Source organism: Porites lutea, chromosome 1, assembly GCF_958299795.1.
Source record: "Porites lutea chromosome 1, jaPorLute2.1, whole genome shotgun sequence".
In the NCBI taxonomy this organism is placed as follows: Eukaryota; Metazoa; Cnidaria; class Anthozoa; order Scleractinia; family Poritidae; genus Porites; species Porites lutea.
In genome coordinates this window covers 47004042-47024041 of record NC_133201.1, presented here as the reverse complement: position 1 = coordinate 47024041, position 20000 = coordinate 47004042, and the positions used below count along the sequence as shown (strand labels likewise).

At 38.3% G+C, this 20000-nt stretch overlaps 2 protein-coding genes across 2 annotated transcripts in view; both read left to right on the top strand.

The window, feature by feature from the left end:
* The window catches only part of LOC140930976 (uncharacterized), a 31788-nt gene extending 14728 nt beyond the window's left edge, over window positions 1-17060 (top strand). The window contains exons 3-7 of the mRNA XM_073380724.1: window positions 361-479; window positions 1584-1784; window positions 2126-2336; window positions 14986-15056; window positions 17055-17060. Of these exons, the coding sequence (XP_073236825.1) occupies window positions 361-479; window positions 1584-1784; window positions 2126-2336; window positions 14986-15056; window positions 17055-17060 (608 nt within the window). The remainder of the gene's footprint in view (window positions 1-360; window positions 480-1583; window positions 1785-2125; window positions 2337-14985; window positions 15057-17054) is intronic.
* Window positions 17061-17186: 126 nt separating this feature from the next.
* Window positions 17187-20000, top strand: part of LOC140930966 (uncharacterized) — a 6168-nt gene continuing 3354 nt past the window's right edge. Inside the window, exons 1-3 of the mRNA XM_073380718.1 lie at window positions 17187-17351; window positions 17784-18009; window positions 18156-18179. Of these exons, the coding sequence (XP_073236819.1) occupies window positions 17187-17351; window positions 17784-18009; window positions 18156-18179 (415 nt within the window). The remainder of the gene's footprint in view (window positions 17352-17783; window positions 18010-18155; window positions 18180-20000) is intronic.

Sequence of the window (20000 nt, the reverse complement as noted above, 5' to 3'; positions counted from 1 at the left end):
GAGTTGATCCGGTCTGACTTTTGTACCTGCCTGTTTTTAATGGTGTTTTAACCTGCTTTTAATGGTGTTTTAATCTGTTTTTAATGGTGTCTTAACCTGCTTTTAATGGTGTTTTAATCTGTTTTTAATGGTGTTTTAACTTTCTTTAAATGGTGGTTTAATCCGTTTTTAATGGTGTTTTAACCTGTTTAACCTGTGCTTAGCAAAAATCTTGCTTATCCTTGCCTCAATACGTTTGTATAAAATTGTTTAACACTATATCGTTTGGTGAACGATTTGGGCATTGCTCCACTTTGAGAGGGACTAGAAACGTTAAATTTATCTCAAGTTAATTCTCTTATACACCTATTTGCGTTTCAGGTTTTCAACACCGAATGAGAACGATCTTAGGGGAAGGTGATGTTGATAAAATCACTTACTACGTGACACCGCGAGCTCTCGCAAAATGTGAAACTAACGCTTTACTAATGGCGATAACGGTGAGTCGTAAAAACCGAAAGGTTTGCAGAATGCAAATGTGAGCATGTATTTCATTCGAATCCTTCCAATATTTTCGCTTGGCACTGTCGTTGTACTTGTTGTGTTTCTTTTTCGAAGGCAACTATCCCTTGAGTAATTTCTGTTTATTTGTCCTTATTGTAGTTTTTGTACAGCGTGATTTTACTTAACCGGTGAAATAGGTGGTAGGATACTTGACGCACTATTATGCACTAATTCTTTTGTCTTCTTTTGTTTATCTGTAGCTATTTTGCACTAGTTGTTGTTATCTGTTTCGCGGTTCAAGCAAAAGCAACTCTAGAAGTCGTATACCAATCGCGTCTCTTTATGTAACAGTTTACCCCGTGCGTGCACAAACCAGTGCTAGTTATGAGTTAATTAACGAAGGCTCCCTGGGCAAGCAGAAAATACCGTATTTCTTTAGTTTCAGAAGATAACGTCTTGTTTAGCTGCATCAGTTTTCTAAGAATAGATGTGACCTAAGTGTTTAGCCTAATTTATCTGTGCTCTGCCTTGTGGAAAACACGAGAATTCACAAATTCTTGAATTATACACGTATAAGTACAGCAGGATCCGAAAAAAAAAACACCTAAAAATCAAAACAGCATTGTAGTTGTTTAACACGCCATGGAATGAAGGATTCTTGTTGGCTACAAAGAAAAAACTAACAACAACAGCAAAACAAACAAACAAACAAAAAATTGACTCCGAAAACGATCTTGTGAGCATTTTCATTATGACAATGAATTAGCGATCAAGCTTGATTAGATAGAAGTTATGGCCCTGTATTCCAATATTTGCTGTTTTGGCGTTCAGATAGTTCTGGCGGCTCATTCAACGCCGCTTTCTCTCCTCCGCTCTTCATTTCTTAAGCTTTATTGCTAAGGTAAGAAATAAAAGCGCCATGCTATTCTTCTGATCAGTTTGAAAGCAGTTTGTTAAATGCTTTAAATCAATGTACTAAGTTTGAAGGTTAAATTTCTACTCTCCGGACCATTCCGACCCCCCTCCTGAATCAGTGAGAGGTTGTCTTCCTGGCAAAAACGAAATTGCACTCAAAACTGATAGCTAACTTCTACTTCTAGACGAACCTCTTGCTCCGCAGCCTGGCACGGAAGAAAGGAAATGAAGAACAAAAAGAACGCGTCACTAAGTTGGCGAATTCGGTGGACGAGTTCACAAGCTGTTTACTTGACCCTTTGGAAACCAGCACGGGAGATCGGCATGCCTTTGGAGAGTCTTTGGATCTCCTCTTAGATAATGCCATTGATGGGGAACAAAAGAAAGTGTGTAATGAAATTTTTAAATTCAAAATAAAGGTTATTGAGTGTCATGGTTGAAGAATGCTCACTGGGAAACTGCTGCTAAGATTTATATGAAGTAGAGAAACAATTTTTATGGCTTTTTATCATTGAGCAAGACTTCTCAAATCGACGGAAGTTCAATCCAATTTTGTTATTTTCAATCATGTTTTCTTATCTAAATCGACGACAAAACATTATTTAGAGACCGAGAGGAAAGTGTTTTCTTAGACAGGCTACTTGTAGGGCCTTGACAATTATTATGAACAATAATTTTGCTTTTCGAAATTAAGAGAAATTTATTGTTTGCATTTTTTCATTGGCAGTTTCTTGCTCACCCAGTAATGCAACACTTGATGCGGAAAAAGTGGTTTGGACCATTCGAAAAAATGAAGAGATCTTCCTGGCTGGAAGTTGGACGGTGGACATGGCTTTTTCTCAACATTTGGTGTTTATTTGACATCGTTTTGTTTCCATTCTTGTTCGCTTTGTTTTACATCAAGCATCGAATCTGCAAGGTTACACGTAGAAGCAAAGGTAACATGTTCTGACTTGCTATACGTAAGGGTAATCCCGCCTTGCTTTCACTTATTTATTTATTTTTATTTATTTTTACTTTTTATTTTATCGAGATTCTACAGCATTTCCGTGGAATCATATTCCCGTACTTAAAAGAACTTCTTTGAGTGACACATTATTCCAGCTCATACAGACCTCTTTGTAAGCTTTTTTGAACGTCACTTTGTCCTTTTCATTTCGAATATTAATTTCTAGGGTTCCCTTGACAAGTCCCACCCCTTTTTCAGGTTGTTTTGAGGTCTGTTGCTGGAAGAAAAGTTACATTTTCTAAAGTAAAGTGGTTTTGAATCAGTGTTTCAAGTTATTATTCTTGATTTCGCAAGACGCTAAGATAAACTTTCAATGGAATAATACTCTCCTTTCTGGTTTCTATCAACGCTACTTTGCTAAGAAATTTGAAATAAATAGTACATCTATGATGTCAAAGAACGAAAGAGAGCGAGTGCCAGAAATACAAACAATGAACCTGCCGACGTACTTTTGAATGCAATGGAAAAAACGTTCAGAAAACTACTTTTGGAAGACTAGACTGTGTTCTTTTATGTTAATTATACTAGCTTATGACAGGGAAATCACAACAGCGTGTGCCGATATTATTGTTACTGTGTGCCAGAAACATCCCCGACTATGATAAGATAGATCACATTGCCAGGGTCAAATATCCTTTACGTTTTCGAGCAATTGGGCGGGTTGTTTGACGTCCCTCTCTAACGTCCTTCTGAGGTACATTGGCACGCAAGACTTTCTCCAAACTGATTTTAAGGCCCGAGGTTCTAAGGGCTGGTTGCAGAGTTGGTTGCCTGCAAAGATTTCGTCCGTTATCAACTAGTGTCAAATTTTAGCAACACTTCTTCTTTGAAGATGAATGGCAAATCGCAGAAAAAAAAAGGTAAAAAGAATGAACAACAAAAAGATGAAGATAATGTAGCCAAAAAGTAAACGTTGACGAGATGATGAAAGTGCAAGAGTCGATGTTTTCTAATTTATTTGAATCCATGTTAAGCAGTATTAAGAGTGGTTGTCAGAGAAAACCGGGCAAAATGTTAAAAATGTCAACGGAAGGGGGTCAACAGAATAAGTTCATACTAACATCACAGATAGGTTAGGTGGAGTAATGGACAAATATAATAAACATAGGTTCTTCACTGCTTTTGTATTAGATATACGAGCATCACTTTATTCGACCCCCTCGGACGCCCTTTTTATAAGCAAATTTTCATCATTTTCTGAAACTCACAGAACCCTCAAAATTTAACGAGCGAGGTTTATTTTTTGCATGCGATACAATACATCACAGAACTACTTTCTAAAACCATAAGATTTGTTAAGCAGCCACGGACAAGACTGAAATTTTCTTATTTTATCTGAACTAAACTCAGTGTCTGCAAACGAGAAAAAATCGGGCATTTTTGAATTGATCTACAGCGCACAACTAAAACGACACAACAACTCTGACAGCCAAATTACAGTCTACTATTATCCATGTAACCAAAACACTAATAATCATTTTGGGCCATTGAAACAGGAAGAAATTAGAAAACTCACCTTTTTTATAGTTTCCAAGCTTTTTCTTGCAAACAGGCCGATCCCTTCGTGTTTGTTTTAAGTCCTCTTCGTGGATTTTCTTCCATATTTCGCTGTAAAGTATGTTCAGCAGCTGCAGGAAATATCAAAAAGCTCGAAATACTGCCTAGGTTACATGTTCAAAGGGCAAAAAGTACTGAACAACAGGATGAAACAATAAAATAACAAAGCGACGCCATCTTGAAAATTCAGCACTCAGGAGGGACTGGCACTAGTAGCTGCCTTGTCCGCAACGTGATGAATTACCAAATAGATAAAAAACAAAAACAAACAAACAAACCGGCTTATCAGTTACCTACTACAGTCCTATTTCTTCTTCAATCACTACTTTTAGTTAAATTTAGCTTTTTTGTGTTGTCGGTTTTTCTTTTTTTTTTGAGCGGAGTGATAGGGTGTGATGAAGATGACCAACTGGCATTACTTTATTCAGTCTTCATTTACTCTTCATTCACTTCCTTTTGAGTTAACCAGGCCAGTATAAGTCTTTCTTTGGAATCTTTATTGTATTCTCTATTTTTGCGTCAGTCTTTAATCACCGTCCATGTCCAAAGGTCCACTGATCTCCTGTTCATGATTTCATGATGCGCTTTTCACAGTCCCGGAAGGCTTCGCCAGAAGGGTACTTCTTTCAAGCATCAGGTGTAACAAAGGGTAGGAAAATCACAAGTTGAAGTATGTGAAAGGAGAGGAAAATCTTTCATTAAGTATTTTAAAGGGCCTTTTATTAAATGCTTCAAAGAAGCACGCCTTATGGCAATATCATTTACATGTTAATTCAGTTAAAGGTTACACGAAAATGGCCCGAAGACCTCCTTTCTTACCGATTTATTCTCACGAAGCATGTATATGAAAAGGGTACAACTTTTCAATGGATGATACACGAAAGGGGTACCTTTTGTCAAAAATAGTATGATATAAGGCTAAGGGACTGGACCTCGGGGCGAAACCTCTCCGAACAATGCTTTATTGAGTAGCCTCCCACCCCCCCCCCCCTCCCCTTCTCCCTAGGGCTTTCCACAAGTTGCTCGGCAACTTTTTGGCAACTTCTAGTATTTCGAGCAACTTTTTGCGTTTCAAGCAACTTTTTGCATAATTTCTGAACAATTTCTCTTACTAGTTTTTTTTTCCAATTATGAGATATCTGAGCAGCTCTTAGTGCTTAAATTAGCCTTGCTTCCATATTGCGCAGTGTTTTAGTAGACGATTTATGAATTTCCTATGAAAATGGAGCCAGATCCCCGCCCCTTGGGTCAGATGATGGGCGCAAGATGCAGCTGACCTGCTAGGTCAGAGGTGTTTTTGAACAAAAAGGCAAAATGGGGGACTTCGATTCACACTTGACTGACACGAGTGTCTGAGGTGAAGAAGGTCATTCAACAATTTTAATGGCTCATACTAGATTAATATTAATATTGATGTTTATAAAATAACTAAGATAGTACGCGCGCTCTGATTGGCCGAGAGGAGTGTTTGCATGAGAGTATGTAAACATGGTTGTGGCGTCAAGTTGTTTGGCTTTTCGCGCGCTAATCACGCAAGCACGAATTTGAAAAGGTTTTCGAGTCCAAAACTCGACAAGTTTACTTTATTTACCCACTCCTTCGTCCGCTGAAACATGGAAAATCGTTACAAAGAAGGTGATTCATTTTTTCTAAGCTTCAGCTGACATTTTAAGCGAGAAAAATCCGTATTTTGCAAACCGTCTTTTTGCAAAACAAGAACTGATTACGCGTGCAAGACTTCGTGGACAAGATTTTGTGACTGGTAAGAATTTCTCTTTTAATCAGTGCCATACAAAGAGTTTTGCGTTTTTTTTCTCGGGAAAGTTATTTTATAAAAGCAATAGGAAACTTTTTTCCTGTGTTTGCACAGCATGATATAAACACTCGAGGCGTTGGGAGAATTCTCGACGGTTATGCAAACCCTCGACTTCGTCTCGCGTTTGCATAACTGTCTCGAATTCTCCCAACCCCTCTCGTGTTTATATCAGGCTATGCAAACACGGAAAACGTTTTCTATTGCTTAAGTAGTCTTTACTCATACATTTTTTGGTTTTAATTGTGGTTCACGGGTTCCTGATGGCGGACAGACTTATCTAGCAACGCTAATTACGCTGCGAAATAGCACAAAATTACGTTTTTATACTCTACCAGGAGCCATATTTATCTAAATCGGGGTTGTAGACCGTAACTGGATACCTTTTCCAGGGATGGGGTTGACTTCATCGAAATATCAGGGGCACCCAACGAGAAGATAGTTCAAAACTACTCAAACATAGCATTGTTAAACGTATTTTAGTATTTAAACGGTAGATATAGGCATATTTTTATCCCCTAGAAATTTTTCATCTGTTCGGATTTCCTAGCTGAAAGTCTAGTGATCCGAAAATTATAGGAATCAAAACTTATCTTTTCGAAAATTTCAGCCAGAAAAAAGGCTCCCGAAAGTTCTAGGTGACCTTTTAAGGGTAAAAATCCGTTAAAAATGGGCAATTATACCATTTTTTACATGTTCGAAAATCCCAGAAGAGGCAGGCAAGCAAGGAATTTTACAATGAAATGTTCCGAAAATTCTAGATCGCAAATCGTCTTCCGAACAGATATTTTCCGAAAATTGTTGTTGGTTGCCCCTGAAATATATATCATAGCCATTAAATGTGCTAATTTTAGCACATTTTGTGCCATCTCGTGTGAATCGCGCGCGCATTTTTTGCAACAGCGCCGTGGAAAAGATTAACAAACGAAATGGCGTTGGAAATTATCTCCTTAGGAGATGAATAAATTCCACTTCTGTCATCATTGCCTCCTCTGAACTTAAGGCAAGACCTTGACAATTTCTCTAAATGTGAGGACTGCTTATGTTAAACAACGTAGTGAGAGTGTTTTTGACAAATCCAGTGACGAAGAGATGTAGGAGATGTCAATTCTTTCACAGCTACACCAGTAAACTAACAGGAGCCTAGTGGCTGTAAACGTCCAGGTGTACGACTTCTATCAATGATCAATATCAGCGGTGATGGAAAAAGTACCAACTCGAGTTAACACTCAGACCCCTTTTGCAAATTTTTTAACGGCCAAAAACTTGCACGGATCCGCCTTTTCTTTACATGCGACCGGCGGACCGTGAAGTTTTTGAGCTGCAAACAGTACCGCAATCTGTAAGAGAATTTGCGCGTTCCCTCTAAACGTGGCGTTTATCTCGTGTGGACTGTGCAAAGAGCATTCTGAAAAAGACGTGAGCAGGAAAAACAATGAGGGGAAGGGGTGTGGAGTGAGAGTCGTAAAAACTCCTTTAATGGTACTTTTTAACAAAAGCTCCTTCCGGATCCTTCCGGTATACCAGGTTCTGGTAAACGCTATGAATGGTTTATTTTGACAGCTCTTGTCAACATTCGAAGGTCTATTACCTTATGGAAATGCGAAGTGACAGCGATGGGATCATCAGTTAGAAGGCTTTCTCTCAAAAAAGTACTTCTTCCACTGGCTCTCTTGGCCGCTTCGCGGCCTAAAATGCCCGCTCCGCAGAACTGATTCAACTGCATGTACTATGTTTATTTTAATAAACAGTTGGTAATAAAAATTATTACAAATTTTACAGCAAGCAATATCCACTGCCCGCAGTTAGCCCGCACGCGTCGAAACTCGCGAGGTTGATACATAGCGAGTCTAGCTAGCTCGCATGAGAGCGAAGTTAAGTGATTCATAAAGAGACAAAATAGATCTTTAATATTATCTACATTCACGGGACACCTCTAAATGAGGAGGGAATGAAGCAATGCCAGTTAATCACCAATTAACCTGCGATCAGGCGTTCTTCTAAAGCTAAATTCAACTAAAAGAAGTAATTGAAGAAGAAATAAGACTGGAGTAGGTCGCTGATAAGCTGGTTCGTTTGTTTTTTGTTTTTTATCTTATTGGTAATCAGGAGCCCATAGGCTCCTGGTAATAGTTCGTAATAGCCCACGTTCGATGAAGAAAAATTCCAACATGAATCCGACGCTTTCTGGTTACATTTCTATATCAGGTTTGGTTTTCTATTAGCCTCCCCGCAGACGTCCTTTGAGGTTCGTTCGTCACGCATTCATTTCTGTCTGCGGGGAGGCTAGTTTTCTATGTGCTCGTGTAAAATTTTGCAATTTTTGTTAGATATCGAACCAGCTACTAGTGCCAGTCCCTCCTGAGTGCTGAATTTTCAAGATGGCGTCGCTTTGTTATTTTATTGTTTCATCCTGTTGTTCAGTACTTTTTGCCCTTTGAACATGTAACCTAGGCAGTATTTCGAGCTTTTTGATATTTCCTCCAGCTTCTGAACATACTTTACAGCGAAATATGGAAGAAAATTCACGAAGAGGACTTAAAACAACCCCGAAGGGATCGGCCTCTTTGCAAGAAAAAGCTTGGAGACTATAACAAATGTGAGTTTTCTAATTTCTTCCTGTTTCAATGGCCCAAAATGATTATTAGTGTTTTTGTTACATGGATGATAGAAGACTGTAATTTGGCTGTCAGAGTTGTTGTGTCGTTTTAGTTGTGCGCTGTAGATCAATTCAAAAATACCCGATTTTTTCTCGTTTGCAGACACTGAGTTTAGGTCAGATAAAATAAGAAAATTTCAGTCTTGTCCGTGGCTGCTTAACAAATCTTATGGTTTTAGAAAGTAGTTCTGTGATGTATTGTATCGCATGCAAAAAATAAACCTCGCTCGTTAAATTTTGAGGGTTCTGTGAGTTTCAGAAAATGGTGAAAATTTGCTTATAAAAAGGGCGTCCGAGGGGGTCGAATAAAGTGATGCTCGTATCTCTAATACAAGAGCAGTGAGGAACCTATGTTTATTATATTTGTCCATTACTCCACCAGACCTATCTGTGATGTTAGTATGAACTTATTCTGTTGACCCCCTTCCGTTGACATTTTTAACATTTTGCCCGGTTTTCTCTGAGAACCACTCTTAACAATAGAGTTGATGGTGTGATCAAAGACCTGACAGAATTGAAGTCAAGACTACAGTACACCCAGAAAGATGTCGCAGACTTAAGACCGGTTACGGAGCAGATGTGGCAAAGATTAAAAAAGAGCTTGAAGAATTAGATTAATTATTAGATTATCATTCTGACAAAATGGAATCTTTGGAAAACCAGAACCGCTGCAACAATATTAGAATTGATGTTATCCCAGAGGAAGGTAATGAAACTTGGGTTGACATACAACGTAAGGCGAAAATGGCGCTAGAATCGAAGCTCAACTTTCTTTTCGAGATGGAAATTGAGCGTGCTCACCGTACGTGGAAAGGTGATCGTAGAAGCTCTGATGACAACGCCTCAGCTACGTGTCCGCGTTCGGTTATTTGTCGCTTGGTGAGCTGGAAGCAAAGGATCCGATTTTGAAGGCTGCACAGGATTGAGAAGCCGGATGGAACGTTTGTCAACGTAGATCTTGCCGCTGAAACTCTTCAAAGGCGTAAAGATCAACTGCCCCAGCAAAAGTAAGCTAAGCAAGCCGGAAAAATTGTCTACTTCGTGCTGGATAAATTGATAATCAAAGAAAGAACCTCAGCCTAGTTGAATTCAGATAAGTTGACTCACAATTTAAAATGTTTATGGTTATTATGAATGAGGTCAATGAGCGTCCTTTTAAAAGGACGCTCATTAAAATCATCTTGATGATGTATCTTTTAATCTTGCTCTTTATGAATTGGTACATGGCCCAGTAGATTTTAATTATGATAGATTTGAATGTCTTTCCTTGTACTCGATTGATAATTATAGGTTATTTCACGGTTGGTAAGCGCGTACGATTTTTATTCACAAGTTGTGTAAAACGGGCGACCAGAAAACACTGACCCGCGGTCCATGGACCCCCCTACGGATCTGGTCCATGGACCCCCCCCCCCCCCCCTACGGACCGGTCAAATTATGTTATATAATGGTTGGTTTTAATTTAGACCTCCTAAATAATGATTTACATTCAGTTACAAATGAGCTCATTAACACGTTATTTTCTCACAGGCTTTACCCGCTAATTTCGAAACCGACGCGAATTACTTCGCCGCCCTGATTGATAACATTTTTAATAACAACATTTCTGCCTCGAGTGACAATGGTCTCATTATAGATGATCTTTCCGACCAATAACCAATCTTCACGCTTTATTACACCGAAACTTATTCTTCTTCAAACTAGTCTAAGGAAAAGTGTCGGCATTCGCAACTTCTCTAGTCAGAACATTAACTCCTTCACCAACCTTTTCTGTGAATTTGATTGGAATTCCTTAACCCATGCTGATGCTAATGCCGCCTACAATGGGTTCGTGCGAAAATACACTGAGTTTTACAACCAAAGCTGTCCTTTAAAGTTTTATCGAGGAAAAAGCTTGAAAGCTCTGTGCGTAATCCGTGGCTGACAACTGGACTTTTGAAATCTATTAAAACCAAATCCAGACAAGATTCTTAAAAAATACCTACTCAAGAGCGTGAATCCAACTACAAGAAATTTAAAAATAAATTAATTTGTCTCATTCGTGTAGCCAGGTGAAATTATCATAGCAAAAAATTATAGATGGCTAGATCTAACTTAAAGCAAACTTGGAAAGTTCTTAATGAAGTGATCAACAGGCGAATTGCTAAAGCACCATATCCTGCAAGCTTCTCCAAAAACGGATTAAAAATCAGTAATCCTGTTGACATAGCTAATAACTTTTGTGATTACTTTACCAACATCGGGTCAAATTTAAAAATAAAATCTCGCCACAAATTCTTCGTTTCTCTCTTGAATCCATTTCGTTGCAAGCAACGGTCGACGAATTAGCAATTAGGTAACATTGTTAAATTATTTACGTTAACAAGGCCCCTGGACATGATAATATGTGACCCTCCACAGGATTTTATTGCTAAAGGTGAAAGCACGCGCACGACACGCTTTCACTTTAAAACAAAAGAATTTATTTTAACACGCTTTAGCACGCTTACAATCTTGCCTCATTAGCAATTTCTTTTGTTTCAGAGGACACGCTGGAGACAATTAAGCGTGAGCAAGTCGAACAAAAGAGCGTGTTAAAGTTTTTAATCAAAAGCTCCGTGCGAAAAAGCACAACACGCTTTCAGTGTGCGCAAAAGCACACAAGGCGTGTTATCTATAAGCTAAATAAATTTCCTCTACAAAAAGGAACCGTAAATAATAATGAACGGCACCCTTTTTTGGTAACTATCGAGAAAGAAAAAGTTCTACCTCAGCGATCGCAGCGATAGTATCTGATGGAAAATACGTTGTCGCTTGAAAAGTATAAACAGTGAACGTTGGAACCTACTGGATTTATGGGTAGAACTTTATTAGCATTGCAAAATCAAAGTTCTTTCCAGAAATGTTTACTGACGAAACTGTGCAAAGGTTATCTTAACTTTCCTTAATTTAAAACACATTTGCAATTTTCTCAGAAACAGTGATCTTTCGGACTTAATTAAGTCACTTTCTCGCCGATCACAGCAATCGCAGCGATCAAATAGAGATCATCAAGTGCCAGGATCGCCAGTACACGTTTACAGCGCTTGATTCGTCTTAGCATAGCGTAACGAGATAATTTCTTCAGATAAATTATAATTGATAGCGCTTCGTTCGTCAGGGGCACCTAACGGCGATTTCCTCCTAAATGCATCCTAGCATCCTAGGAAAACTTCAGTCTTTTCGAAATTACAAGGGATTCAACATTGTTTTCCCGAAAAATTTAGCGTCCAATTGAAAGTTTTAGGAAAGTGAGAATGTTTATCGTATTTTCGGTTCCGAAAATGTTAGGATTCCTTTCTCTACGAAAAATAACTTAACCTGGGGAGTGAAATGGAAGAAATTAAACTTCAGAAAATCGTAAGGAATTTATTAGATAAGCTTCGAAAATTGTACATGCATGGAACGGTCATCTAAAAATGTTTAGCCTTCTTCAACCTATAGAAAATTCTAGGCAGTTTTTGTTTCGCCGATTTAATTACCTTCGTTCGTCTCACCATGGCTTAAAGAAATATATTAAACTAATTTATTCAACTTCATTTCTCCGTGCATTACTGCTAATAAATATTCCGGTGGCATAACTATAATTTTCATGCGACATAACTTCAGTGCCTCGCATGCGATAGCAGGCCTCGTTGCGATTCCGGTCAACAGCCAACAGCCGGAGGAATTGGTTTACACTGATCTCGCGTTAATTCCAGTCTAGACGACACCATTAAGTGGTGATTTTCAAATGGCTACGGTTACGATCAAATTACAAAACGGTCTCAATTGGTATATTTGATTCACTTCGACCAGTTATTAATGCTGATTAAATACTCTGAAAACCCAAGCTATTTTTTTATCATCTTAGCAGTTTTAGTAATCAAGCGTGTTCAGCGTGTCTTACACAAATTGCACGCTACGCGTGCTATAATTCGCACACTTACCGTGACATATGGCACGCTACAAAAAAACAAAAGGTCTAGCGTGTTAAATTTACCAAAACAAAGGCAAGTGTGTCCGTCTTTGTTTTTTCAATTTAATATGCGCATATCCGTAATCTACGGCACGCTAAGTGTGTCGTGCAAGCGTGTCGTGAGCGTGCTTTCACCTTTAGCATCAAATTCCTGTGGAGGGTCCGTCAAAATAATTCATCAGTGTCTTCAAAATATTGTAGTTCAACCCCTTATATCTATAAATAACCTTTCGCTGTCTACTGGTGTGTTTCCTGAATCACGCTCAAAATCGCTAAAGTAATGCCAGTTTTTAAAGCAGATGATCCAACACTTTTTGAGTAACTACAGGTCAATATCAATTCTTCCAGCTTTTTCTAAACTTTTTGAGAGAGTCATGTTCAATCGAATGATTGAATTCTTGAACTTGCATAATATCTTATACCCGAAACAATTTGGTTTCAGTAATAATCATTCGACTGGAGTAGCGTTATTCGATTTAATTAGTAAAATATCTTTAGCTATCGACAGAAATAAATCAACTTTAATTAGGCATATTCTTAGATCTATCTGAGGTGTTTGCTACCACTGATCATAAAATATTGTGCCACAAACTGCAACACTATGGTATTCAAGACACTGCTTTGTCCTGGATCAAAAGCTATCTTGAGAATACGATTCAATTTGTCCAGTTTGGGTCCCATCAATCTTACTATAGGAATATTTTGTGTGGCGTGCCACAGGTGTCAATCCTTGTGCGTCTTCTTTTTCATTATTTACATAAACGATCCTCCTAATGTCTCTAGTCTGATTCAATCTTTGCTGTTTGTTGATGATACAAATTACTTTTGTTCTCATAGGAATACCGACCACCTTAATTTGGATTGCTAACAAAGAACTTGCAAAAATAGTTACTTGGCTTAAAGCGAATAAGTTATCTCTCAATTTGACTAAAACGAATTTTATGATTTTTCATCCGAGGCAAAAGAAAAATTAATGTTAAACTTCCTTTGTTATGGAAAATACTTTAATCAAGCAAGTCGTGGAAACCAAATTCTTAGGTATTATCACTGATCAGCACCTTTCCTGAAAATCTCATACTTGTTATAATTTCTAAAAAGATCTTGAAAACTGTGGGGTTTATTGCAAAAGCTCGCTATTATTTTTCATCCAAATCGTTGCTGACCTTATATTATTACTGTCTAGTATATCCCTACCTAACATACTGTAATGTTGCCTGGTCCTCCACCTATTGCTGTATTTACCTTTTGCAAAAGCGCATAGTGCGGCTTATATCAAAGCTCGCTATCGAGCAAATATTGCCCCATTATTTAGCAAACTTAAAGTTCTTGACATATGTAGCATTAATTCTTTTTCTGTTGCTACCTTTATGTATTTCTTTCACCATAATCTTTTGCCTAGTAGTTTTCGTAACTTCTTTTTTAGTAGTAACCAGGTTCACCATAATGAAACTCGACTAGCTTCTCAGTGTAGCCCCCATTTTTGTAGAACAAATATTAATCAGTTCAGTATCCTTTATCGAGGACCAACAATCTGGGAATCTTCGCCAGTTACACTTACAGGCTCCTCTTCCATATATTTGTTTTAAAAAAATCTGAAAAATTGTCTCATTGATAGTTGTCTGTCGCTTTAAAAGTTTTATGTTTTCTGCACACTCTGTAATCAAGTAAGCCTTTGTAATAAAGCTCAAGGAAGCCTATTAATATAAGCTCCCAGCTTCTTTAGGCTTCCTTGTCACAACAACTTACATTTTAGTTAACACCTCTTGTAACGTTTTACTTTTGTATAATAGTCTAGTCAAATTGTGGTTTCGCATCAAACTAATTGCAACAGAATTTTTTCAACGCCATTTAATTGTTGGATGGCTTTTTGACAACATACTAAAAATCCGCCAAAATCGGTTCGGTGAAACGCGAGAAAAACTGGCAATAAAGATTTTCAACTTTCACCACAGGATCCCAATTTCAGGAAGATTTTTTTCTATGACGGCATTTAAAAGGGAAATTATTAATCAGTCTGTGTTAACATGGTTAAAATATTAGTAATTGCTTTTTTTGCACAATATGAGAAATGCAGTAAGTATTTTAGCAGTTTTAGAGGCTGGTAATTTTTTATATCCTGCAACATGGATGCAAATTTATTAGTTGTCTGATGGTCAACAGTTTGATTTGATATTTTTTTCACCATTAGTAAGCTGCCAAATTTGCATCCATGCTGAAGGTTACATGCTACTAAATGTGTGCAACGGACGATAGCTTTGTATCAGTACAAAGTGTTTAACCTATTCCCATTTTATGTAATCGAGTTTTGTGAGGTAGTTATCCTCAAACTGTGTGATCGAAATCAGGGATTCTTATTTTTCTCGCGACATGCGCGACCTCCTTTAGGATTATGACTCCCCTCTTTACAATGTGAGTGAATAAATATTCTGCTAAGGACTCCGTCTATTTGGTTGTTGCTAGATAGTAACGCTCTGCGCTTTTCATTACACCTGGCCGAATGTGTTGTAAGGGAAATCCAGAAAACTAAGCGCAGTGTAATTTTTCATTTTTTTTTTTTTATCTTCCTCTTGTAGCGAGTCTCAGATTTAGTTTAGTGTCTTTGTGTGTTCATTTTGTATTTTCTGCTGCAGCCCTTCATTTCTTGGTAAGATTAACAAGTAAATTAATCCCTCTGTAGTCTAAAAGCGTTTATATTCCCTCCTTGTATTTCTTTTGTGAAAACAACCCTGAACCTTGACCAGTTTGTTTTCGTCCATTGGCAAATGAAGACCTCTTTATCTATAACGAAAATCATGGGATCTTGTACGTCTGAAAATAATTGCAGTGGTCAATGAAGGCGCGTAAGTACTTCACAGATGTACCACATCAATGGGCTTGCCAGACTTAGCTTCTGACGGCTTACCTCTTTTTGCGGAACCTACGTAGTTTTCTCTTCGGACGAGCGTGAATTATGCTCTGCGTGGGAAATTTCCATTACTCCATATACTCTTACAAGATATTTTTACGTACGCATTGTTTTGGCTACCCGGAGTTAATCTTTCCCTAAAAAACAAGCTTCGCTATTATTCTATTTCGTTTTTCTTGAAATAAACGTTTGCTGGAACCAAAGTTCTTATGCTATGAAGTTTACCTTTTTATAATTTTTGCGAAGGTAACAACACTTTTCCTTTAATGAAAACGCATTTCCCTCTTTTCAAATTCATAGCAATTGGAGCTTAACCTGCTCAACAACTCTGCATTGTTGCTTTTGTTGTGCATCGTAAAAAATTAGTAAAATTATCCTCCCCTCCTTTCCAATTCACTTTTAACAAGAAGAAAATGAAAAGCTTCAAAAAAGTGAAACTTGTACATTTGAGGATGTTGGTACGTTAACGAAAATTAATGTATAGGTAACCGTAAAAGCCAAAGCATTATCTTGCTGGATTTTTGAAAACGTACCGAACGAAAATTGCCGTCTTTTGACTGAGAAAAAGACCAAAAGCCAAAGGCAAAATAAGCCCGAAAGTCCTCCTACGGAGGAACAAGGAAAGGGAAAATAGAAAGAGAGGAGAAAGAAACGAAGAGAATGAAAAAAAAAGCAATGGCTGCACTCTTAGTTTTTAATTTGTGTTGACTTCTTTGGAGATAGTTTTGAAAGAAAAAAAAACTGAGCTCTATTTTGGCTGTAAAATCCAGCTCTTGCATACATTTTTCTTACCCTTGCGGCTAACAGAAATCTGACAAAAAAAGGATATATTTTAAAAGTTAAGTAACGGCTATCATTTTTCAGCTTTAAAGCCTTGTGACTAAATTTGTCTTAGTTTTACAGCCAACATTTCACTTTATTACTCTTGGGATTCCTTGAGTGGCGCATGGGCTTCCTGTGCAAAAGCCCAACCTGTTTAATATTTATCCTTTTCAGAAAAAAGAAACACTTCGTTTTGAAACCTAGGTAGCAGTTATTCTTTCTTCTTTCACTTTCCTATAAAAGTAACAAACCCATTTTGCACATTTTTTGTTTCAACGTATAATTTCAAATAACGTGGGTGCCTTCTGTTAAAAGCTCAAAATGTTTAAGGCTTAATTTTGACATGTTCGACCAATCGGATTTAGGCGGATTTTTAGTATGTTGCTAGACAGACCACTCTTACTTAAATGGCGTTGAAAACAATTCTGTTGCAGTTAGTTTAATGTTAAGCCTCTAAAATGCCCAGATTGACTGGACTACAATGTGGGTGACTGAAAAACAAAGAAATGAAATGAAATGAACAATGAATGAGACAAGGCTAACGGCTTCACGTAACCGTTCAACTACGAAATCACGTGAACTGAGACAAGGCTTTAGCTCTTACCAGTTAGTTAAAAGACCCTAGGTGGTGGTTCCGGGTGTTTCAACTCACGACCTCCCGCTCAGCACCGCCCATCTGTGTCAATCAGGCGGCAACTGAGCTATTGATGGCTGAGATTCGAGCGGCCTATATCCGCAGTAACGAGGCATGACATTGTTTATCCCATGCTAATTATTTCGCGACTTGAACCAATTTTACCATCTTTTTTTCCGATTCAAGGAGCGCCAGGCTTTCTGCTATCACAAGCTCTAGTAACCAATGCTTATTAGACATGAGTGATTATGTTCATTAAATTTATTGTTTTCTTTTTACAGAAATAGACCTTGCCTTTGTTATAAACGCAACTTCTGATGTCGCAGATGAAGCCTTCAAATTGATGAAACGCACTATAATATACTTAATGCGCAAGCTTAAGCACCATCAAGTAAAGTACCATATTTTAGTTCATGGAGAAGATTCATCTTGAGCCTTGTGACTTCACATCATTGTCTGACAAAGTGGATCAGCTAACAAGGAACGCCGAAGTCAATATCCCCGCTCTTCACGAAAATCTAAACAAAGTAGGGGAAGCTTTCACACTTAGCAAGGGTAAAAGGCCAAACTCAGAAAAGGTACGTACCAATTAGCAAAACAAAATGTACTAATACTGTTTTCTTTTGTTTAGTCAGTGTCCTGTTGAAACGAGGTCTGGAAGGGTTTTCCTGGGATCCGGAATTCAATTTTGGTCAAGGAGACCAAAATACTGACAATGGGAGACTCGGGAAATTTTTTACGGGATACGGTGTTTGACTGCTACCCTGGAAGTGGGATGGTCACAGATGCGGGATTGAGAAAGAAAGCGATATTCGGGGTAGCGATGATGACAGAAGTTCGGGATGCGGGAATCTCGTAAAAAAGGAGCTGGAATGCGTTATCAAGACCCCTTTTCCAAACTCCTTAAAGAGCCTTCTTCAGTCTAAGTCAGACATGACTGCTAAAGACCCTCCACTTTGCCATTTCATTTAAAGCGAATTAATGTCAAACTATGCATATTGTTTATGCAGGCTCTAGTATTGTTAACAGACCATAAGATTTGTCCACGGTATCTCATGGAACACGTCGAGGAAGAAGTCAATAAAGTCAAACAAATGGGGGTTATTATTCTGCCAGTGGGAATGGGCCCGCACATCGACATCTGGGAATTAGAGAGGATTAACGGAGACGGGCACAAGATTATGCACTTTGGAGAATACGCAAATCCGAAAACCGTTGGCAACAGCATTTTTAACGGTATGTTTATCGTAGATACTGGTTTTTGCATTAAAACCAAGATCGCTCCGTGCGCTGAAGAAAGTATAGGACGATTTAAGCAAAATATTGAAGTCATGGAGTGAATGAGCCGTGAATTAATGCGCGTTTTTATTTTTTTTCCTCAGCGCTCCAGGGAAAGGATTTAGTTGGTAAGTGTGATTCATGAAATTTCGATTATCAATAAATCAGCATGTTTGATTTATTTAATCCAAGTCAGCTATTAAAAATCATATAACGGACACCATATTACTGCGGCAACCCTTCATTTCAGTTGATACAATAATTATCGAGCGATGAGCTATGGCCGGATGGCCAGGAAATATCAGTTCTAAAACTACTCGGGCCATCAAGACGAGGAAAAAGGCTTGAAAGCAGAAGGCATGTTTGTAGCGGGGCTCCCACGCGCGCGAAGCGCGCGTGGGACAGAGCCCCATACCCATAGATTATGGTCAACCTCTTTTCCTTTGGTTGTCACGTGATTGACCGAGCGTACGTACGTACGTACGCGTCTACGGATTGTACAGGTGGGGTAGGGGAGACTATCAAAAGGAAGGGAGGGGTGTCTCAGGCGTGTCTTGCCAAGTCCGCATCTTTTACTTTGGATATTCACAATATGGTCAATTGACAGCTGTCAAAACAGGATAGCCACTGACCAGTATCCCATGACCATATCGCGGGCTCATGTGTCAACTCATTGAGGTGACGTGATTTATTTGGAAGCTGTCCGCTGACCAGTTAATGATTTTACTAGATCGCGATCAATGTTCAGTCTCATACTTTCTAGCTAGCTTGGGATCGGAGCACAGGAAAACTGATACACGTCAATGTTGTGATCCATTGACAGCTGTCAAAACAAGGTATCCTCTGACCAGTTTCACTTGACTGTATCGCGGGCTCAGGTGTCGACCCATCGAGGTCAAGAGTTTTTTGAAGTTATCCGCTGACAAGGTACTGGTTTTCAAATGATCACAGGCTCAAGTTTATTTTTTTTTTAAATTCATATGAAATATGTTGTGTTTATGTGCCGTACAATTAAAATTTTGATGTCAAACTGACCTCGGACGCGAAAATTCAGCCAGCTGCTACAGGCAGGGAAGACAGTTGCTTTTGACTTTTCTCGCCATGTTCACGCGTTGGTCACGCTCCACGTCCAATTTTTATGCTCTGATTGGCAAAATTTGACAGGTGAGTTCATGCGGAAAATTTATGCAGCATCTTGAATCTTGTTTACTTTGACAGCTGAAGCAGACAGAGTTTTTGTCAACTTGTGATGTTTTTAACTTTCTTTTTCCAGTGGATGTACAAAATGAAATTCAGCTGCTATCAGGAGTCTTCTGTTATTCATGGCTAGTTTGTTTATTGGGTTTTTGGTAGAGTCAAAGTCGGAAATCCGATTTCGGATGGCATCGTTTTCGTTTTCATCTTGCTTAATGCGTAAGAGGGTTGCAAAGTCTGAAGCGATACTGGTCTTACTTGTAACCTTTCAGTAGCTGCATCTCGAGTGGTAAGCCTAAGTAATTATTGTATTTGATGTTTGTTTTTTATTCCTAATTTAATGAAGTCGAGCTTAGTTTATGCGGCTATTTTGTTTACGCACGTTTGTAAGATTGGAGACAATGATCTGACCGAGTATCAGGTTTGTTATAAGCTTACAGATCTTTAAAAAGCCTTTAGACATTTTCTCACCGCAAAGAGAAAAAAAAACGTTTCAAAGAATATTGAGTTATAATTCTGGCTGTAAAAGAAAGGTTTGAGCGATTTTTTTGCCTCGAGTTCGTCTTTGAAAAAAGCAAACACAGGGAAGCCTGCTTAAAACATAAACTTCAGCTTTAAGCTCGAAGACTCAGGATTTTTAGAGACACTTTAATACTTGTCTGCCTGAATGAAAATTGTCGTCTCTGTATATGTTTCACCGAATTATATTTCTTTTATTGATTGTTAGTACTCTCTCTTACAATTTCAATCGTTGT